The 7,500-nt window shown below is 40.2% G+C and overlaps 1 protein-coding gene across 6 annotated transcripts in view; it reads left to right on the forward strand.

The window, feature by feature from the left end:
* Positions 1-7,500, forward strand: part of tmem164 (transmembrane protein 164) — a 42,169-nt gene that overhangs the window by 319 nt on the left and 34,350 nt on the right. For all 6 annotated transcript variants that reach the window (XR_012396982.1, XR_012396984.1, XR_012396985.1 and 3 more), the window contains exon 1: positions 1-638. This exon is cut by the window's left edge and continues 319 nt beyond it. Coding sequence is in view for 1 of the 6 variants with exons in the window: in XM_021469256.3 (XP_021324931.1) it covers positions 195-638 (444 nt within the window). In the remaining 5 variants the exon portion in view is untranslated. The remainder of the gene's footprint in view (positions 639-7,500) is intronic.

Here is a 7,500-nt window from a genome sequence, read left to right on the forward strand (position 1 = left end):
TTACCGAACATTCTGTTAACGTTAGCATTCAAGCGTCGTCTTCGGAAATGCGTCTTCCTCCCTAAAACGGTCCTATCTGTGTGTATCTCCGGTGTCTCTTCCTCCAGCGGGTGTGCAGGTCTGATGAAGCGGCCGATGGTGCGCTCCTCCCCGGTCAGTTCATCACTCTTTCCCCCGAGGCAGATCTGAAGTTCATGTTCCGCCAGGAGGTCGGCGTCCTGTCCTTCATTCCGTCTTGTTCCTACCTTTTCCAATACGAGCAGAGGAACATGTCTCGGTATAATATCTACAGCCTGCTGGACTGGATGTACGGCGGTGTGGACCCCATGTTTGAGGGCAACGGAGGGCCCGAGTGCGCCGCCTTCATCAGCCCGCGACAGAGGCTATTAGAGACGCTGATAATCGTCTTTTTCTCGGTCCTGGAGGTGTTGCTGGCCCTCAAGAAGCTCAGCTTCCCGAAGGAGGTCAGGGATGTGGGGAAGGACGGCCGGAGGAATAACGTTAAGGTGGACAGCTGGGGCAAGAACCTGTTGCTCGTGGCTCTCTGCATGACTTTTGGGGTTGAGGTTGGATTTAAGTTCGCCACGAAGACCGTCATCTACCTGCTCAACCCGTGCCATGTGGTCACTATGGTGCAGGTGAGTGTGCTTATGCTAAATGCATGGTGAATTGTTGTGCAGAATAATAATAATATGATTAGACATGATCTTGGCGGAATGATGAATGATTTCAGGTTTGACATTTTAAAAAAAGTGTTGGTTCATCTTCATCACAATCAATAAATCACTGGAGTTTTGCTTTATGCTAATAGAGTTTATCTAGTTTTTTCAGATATCTGATACTGTTGGCGGTTCATTCCACTGTGGCGACATCAGAATAATAAAAGGACTGAGCCAGAAAGAAAATGAATAAATCTGATACCGATATTTAATTTAGTTAAAGGGATACTGCATCCTATGGTTGCACAATACTGGATATTTGCCGATAATAGATATGCTGATACATTTCAATTAATTATGGCTGATATTTAATTTAGTTAAAGGGATATTTCATCCTAGGGTTGCACGATACTGGGTCTTTGTCGATATTAAAGATGCTGATTTATTTCCGATAAATACGGCCGATATCTAATACCAATGTTTAATGTAGTTAAAGGAATAGTTCACCATAGGGTTGTGTGATACAGGAATTTTGCTGAAATCCGATATGCTGATATATTTCAACTAAATATGGCACCGATATTTAATTTTAGTTAAAGGAATATTTCGTCCTAGGCAGGGATGATACTGGATTTTTAAAAATATTTTATATGTTGATATAGTTCAACTAAATATGACCGATATCTTATACCGATATTTAATTTAGTTGACGGTATATTTCGTCCTATGGTTTCACAATACTGGATTTTTGTCTATCCGGTATGCTGATTTAGTACATATTACCGGTATGCTGATATATTACAACAAAATTTGTCCGATACCATATTTAATTTAGTTAAAGGGATAGTTCACACTAGGGTTGCATGATACAGGATTTTTGCCGATATCCGATATGCTGATATATTTTTAGCTAAATATGGCCCCGATATTTACTTTAGTTAAAAGGATATATTGTCCTAGGGTTGCACAGTACTGCATATCATATGCTGATATATTTCAGCTAAATATTGCCGATATCGGCTGCCGATATTTCATTTAGATAAAGGGATATTTCGGGTTGCATGATAATGGATTTTGCCAATCTTCCGAAATGATGATATATTTCAACAAATTTTAGTCGATAACTAATACCGATATTTAAGTCCACATTTTTTTTGCCTTATATACTGAAATCAATATAAAGCAAATGGTGTACTTGTTTGTATATTTAGGCTATTGTTTGTTTCAGTTTCAGAGTCCAAAGTCTTGTTTTGAACAAAAAAACATATGAATGAAATAAAAAAAAAGTCATTTACTCACCCACTTGTCACAACTCTTATAGCTTCTTTCTTCTGTGGAACATAAAAGAAGATATTTTGAAGAATGTTGAAAAATCTTGTTTTAATTTCCTACAATGGGTGTTAATGGATATTGTTTCACAGCATTCTTCAAAATATTTTCATTTGTGTTCAGCAGAGAGAGAAAAAAACTTTGGTTTTAAAAACACCTGAAGGCGAGTAAATCGTGAGTAAATGTTTATTTTAAGATGAACTATCCCTTTAATTTTAAGTGTTTCTGGATTTTATATGTAAATTTTAGCTTCTGAGGACTGAATATAATTGCATGAGCTGCTAATTTAAATTAAAATACTGTTTAGTATGCTTCAAAACGAGTCCTAAAAATGTGCGCCACTTTTTCTTTTTTCTTTTATTTATTCATTCCTTATACTCCTGACCTCTCCTTTCCTTCATCTAGGCTTTGAGAGCGAGCCAAATAAGAAAGTCAAGGCAAATAAAACAAGTTTAGATTTGCTCTTAGGCATGGAGTTGAGAGTTGTTGTGCAGATGTGCCGATAAGACATGATTTGGGTTGGAAATTAAGAGACTGCAGGTTTGCCATTCAAAAGGTTGGTTCATCAGAAAGTATATAAGGATAAATTAATTTGTGGGGCGACACGATGACTCAGTGGTTAGCACTGTGGCCTCACAGCAAGAAGTAAGCTAGTTCGAGTCCCAGCTGGACCAGTTGGCACTCTGTGTGGAGTTTGCATGTTCTCCTCATGTTGATGTGGGTTTCCTCCAGGTGCTCCGGTTTCCCCCTTTGTCTAAACACATTTGCTATAGAAGGATTGGGTGAGCTAAATTGGCTGGAGTGTATGAGTAAGTGTGTGTGTGCGGCTGTGAAGGCACTCGCTACAAAAAACATATGCTGGAATAGTTGGCAGTTCATTTCGCTGTGGTGACCCCTGATAAATATGGGACTAAGCTAAAGGAAAATTAATGAATGAAATTAATACGTTAAAATTAATACTCAACTTTGCACATTTATTTATAGGGATAGTTCACTCAAAAAGTAACATTTTGGTCAGGTACTTGCACTTTTCTTTTCACACATGTGTTTTTTCTTCTGTTGAACACAAAAGAAGATGTTTTGAAGAATGTTAGAAAGTGGTATAGACGCTGGCAATATTTTATTTCGTTCTATAGAAGTCAATGGTTGCCGATTTCCAGCATTCTTTCAAATAAAAACTCATTTGAAACCCCCTGAGGGTGAGTAAATAGTTAGTAATTGTTCATTTTTGTGTGAACTATCCCTTTATTGTATTTATGTATTTATATTTAAAGTAAATAGGTTTGTTTTAGAGGAGGCTTTAGTGTTTTAGCTACCGAGAACTGAATGTCTTTGTATTATCCGCTTATTTAAATAAAATGGATTTGCATAGCACACAGAGGAGCAAATCTAAACTTGTTTGCTTTATTTGCCTTCACTTTCTTATTTGGTTCACGCTCGAAGCCCAGATGAAGGAAACGAGAGGTCAGGAGTATGGGAAAAGAGGAAGAGCTGCACATTTTTGGTATTCTCATCTGAAGCTGTATACATTTTCTTTCTCTCTCTCTCTCTCTCTCTCTCTCTCTCTCTCTCTCTCTCTCTCTCTCTCTCTCTCTCTCTCTCTTTTACAGAGTTTACCAGCCGAATAAAGAGGAAACGGTTCTCATTTAGGTGTATAGTTTTAGTTTTTGGTTCACTTTTTAAGTTTTAAAAAGAATTATTATCCAAGATCAAACGCTATGCAAATGCAGTAGGTTATTAAATAAGTAAAAAAAATCAGCCGAAAGGTTATTAAATATCTTTAGATATGGTTAAATATAATAAACAATAGGGGTGTCACGATTTCGGATTTTAATCGAAATCGATCGAAATTTATGCTCAATTTCGATTATCGAATCAAAAAATAGAATCGTCGATGCTGCCACGCCCCCATGTCACGTCAGCTTGGCTTGCCAAGCGGGAAAAAAACAGGCTTGTTGAAGTGCTTGTTAAACTGCAGACGCAGGAGACCCGTCGACAGAGCTTAAACCCTCTCCTCTTTCAATGAAGTCGCCGGTGTGTAAGCATTTTGGATTTCCAGTGAGTTATGTTGACAACGTTCGTGTTGTCGACAAAAAAACACAGTTTTACAAGCTCTGCTATGTACGTATTACGTACGGTTCGTCCAATAGACAACACCGGCATCGTGATCCTCCGCCCACCCCCGTTGCAAATCCGCTCGCGAAAAGTACACACTCAGGCCCTGTTTACACGGTCTTTGTTTTTAAATGGCATTTTAGAACCATTTGACATCCACAGTGGCGTGTAGCATTTCTGAGCAGCCCTCCTTCCTCTCTACCTCTGAAAATGCACATCACGTGACCACACAGACACAGACGCACACACAGCCATGCGCTCGAGACAGCAGGTCCAGGCAGTCAGAGGACTGCTTCAATCTTTCACTCACTTGTACTGAGTCATTTTAGCGAACACCTCAGATACTGTTGGCTGGTTCCTGTTGGTTGTGCGTCTTTTTTTACCGACGCCATTATAACGACACAGATCACTGCCTATTCACGAGTCCCGCAGAAAAAGTGATTGACAGGTGGTAATTATGTGTGTATCTTGCCTTTATTCATTTACTGTATGATTTGTTTATGGGTAAAACAAAGACCATGCAGGTCAGGTAGTTTAAACGGTAGGCTACAAATAATTAATTGGTCATTAATTAATTATTCATAATCAAAAATCGAATCGAATCATGCCTTCAGAATCGAAAATGTAATCGAATCGAGGATTTGGAGGATCGTGACACCCTTAATAATCAAATATTATATATACATAAACGTAACACTGCCGCGCCCCGTGCGATAGTATCGTGTATCGGCGATGATCTCACAGGGCGACGATATGGCGATCTTAAAAGTTCGTATATCGCCCAACACTAATGTCAACAGTTTAAAGACTATGTCCTGAGCATCTGATTTTTTTCTTGGTGCTGATGTGCTTTTATTACATTTAAATTTCAACGAAATAATCAAATTATTCAGGAAATATTATGTCATTACGAATGCCTTAAATAATGTAGCCTTTGACAGTAAGCGTCAGTGTTTCTTGACATTGGGAAGGGGACGGGGTGTTGCTGGATTTGTGTGTACCTTGGAATAAAATCCTGCAGACGCCCCTGAGCCTTAATATTTATTTTTTACAGTGCGAGTAATCCTTTTTATCCATATTCATGATTATTCAGCTACTTTGCATGTGATCTGTCCACTTTAGCCATATATAATCAGCTATATTAACATAAGTGTTTGAGTCGTGCTATTTTGAGGATCATGTAATTATCCAGCTATTGTTCAAGTAGGATTAAATCATGCTTCATTATGGGAGTTTTAATTAAGGCTTTTAATAATTGCCAATTAAATATTTCAGTAATTCAAATCTGAGGCAGGCGACAGGTTAGCACTGTGGCCTCACAGTCGGTGTTTGTATGGAGTTTGCATGTTCTCCCCATGTTGGCGTGGGTTTCCTCCGGGTGCTCCGGTTTCCCCCACAGTCCAAACACATGCGCTGTAGGGGAATAGATGAACTAAATTGGACGTTGTGTGTGAATGTGAGTGTGTATGGGTGTTTTCCAGTACTGGGTTGCAGCTGGAAGGGCATTCGCTGTGTAAAACATATGCTGGAATAGTTGGCGGTTCATTCCACTGTGGCGACTCCTGATGAATAAAGGTGATTAATGGATGAATGAAATCTGAGCCGATATGATGCAAGTGGTATTGATTTGGATCAGTGATACACATTTAGGGTGCTTTCACATCTGTAGTTCGCTTCATTTGGTCCGGATGAAGCGCAATAAATGATGCATTGTTGCATCTTCTGCCGTCTTTGGGTTGTTTTCACACCACACTGCTGGCTTTGGTCCGAACCAGTTGAAACTAACCAAAATGCAGTCATCTGACAAAATCCACATCTCTCATTGGCCAGATGATGTTGAACATATTTCATAAACTGCTTATTGATTGGTCAGAATTCACGTGCGGGAAAATGCCAGTGAACTCCCGCAGGTAAACAAAACCTTTTACTTTGGAGGGACGACTGCGCTGGCTGATTGCATCCCTGCTTTAGACAAACTAAACATTACGAAAATGAAGCGCGGCCGCGGCTGGAAAACAGTGTTTAATGCATCGCTCGTCACTTCAGGAGGAGGCGTGAATTAATTTAGCTAAACTGCGACATGCTCATCTTGCGGAAATATGACCAACGATCCATCAGGTAATGTTTTCCCCTCTCTCTCTCTCTGTTAGTAAAGCTCTGTCAACAAATATTTTTCCTCCATATCCCATAATGCACAGCGCATTGGCCTACGGCAGCTGAATTAGTCCAAAACACGCAGTACTTTTTGCGGTTGGACCTGTTTTAGTACGGATCATATTCTCACCACAAACGAACCGCTCCAGGGTTCGTTTGAAAGCGTACTGAGACCACCTCTTCAAGCAGGTCTCGGTACGCTTACTTGGTCCGCTTTTGGTGCGCACTCGAGTACGATTGCTGCATTCTCACCTGCCCAAACCAACCGCACCAAAAAGGGGAAACGAACTCTAGTGCGATTCAATCGAACTAAATAAGGCAGGTGTGAAAGCAGTAGGGATGTAACGGTATTGTAAATACCGTCATACCGCAATATAAATTTTTTTCGATATTACCGTAGTCGCATGACTCGGTAAAACTATAGGTCTTCTGAGAAAATTTGCTCAGGCGAATGAAGCGAACGGGAGGTAGCGAAAACTACAATTCCCATCAGCCCATGCTTGACCATCATCCCTTGCGGTCTGTTGTCGCTACAGATCCAGTAATGCAGAAATGGAGTGTGCTGCTTGAAGCGGGGATGAAAAAGAGCTGGAAAACTCTAAAGCGGGTGTTGTCGCCGTGGGCGTACTGAATAGCGGTGTTGTCGCGTGAGTTCTTATCAGCTGTGTTGTCGCGCGCGTACTGAATAGCGGTGTTGTTGCGTGAGTTGTTATCAGCTGTGTTGTCGCACGCGTACTGAATAGCGGTGTTGTCGCGCGAGTTCTTATCAGCTGTGTTGTCGCGCGCGTACTGAATAGCGGTGTTGTCAGCACACTGTTCAGATTGATGCAGACATGAGACCTCTATCTTACTCATGGTTTGTCCTCTCAAGTGGGGGAAAGACAATGCACAACGTTACCCACTGCTGTCAACCTGGGCCAAGTCATATCTCTCTTGTCCCAGAAACCTCAGTCCCAAATGAGAGGGTTTTTTTCTGTTGCAGGGGACATTGTAAATACCCAGAGATACCAGCTTTTACCAGATTATATTTATATAATAATTTTCCTTTAAACCCATCTCTATCTAAGTGAGTGAGTGATTAAATGTTGAATGTGACGAGTTTTCAACAATACTAAATTGAAACTTTATTTTTTTTACATGGTTTAATATTTTTCTGTTATTAAAATTGAAGTTCCTGTTTCAAAGCTTACAGATAGATGACTAATTTGTATGTCATTGACACTTTTGCACTTTTTTGGAGTAT

This window comes from Danio rerio, chromosome 21, assembly GCF_049306965.1.
Source record: "Danio rerio strain Tuebingen ecotype United States chromosome 21, GRCz12tu, whole genome shotgun sequence".
Taxonomy (NCBI): Eukaryota; Metazoa; Chordata; class Actinopteri; order Cypriniformes; family Danionidae; genus Danio; species Danio rerio.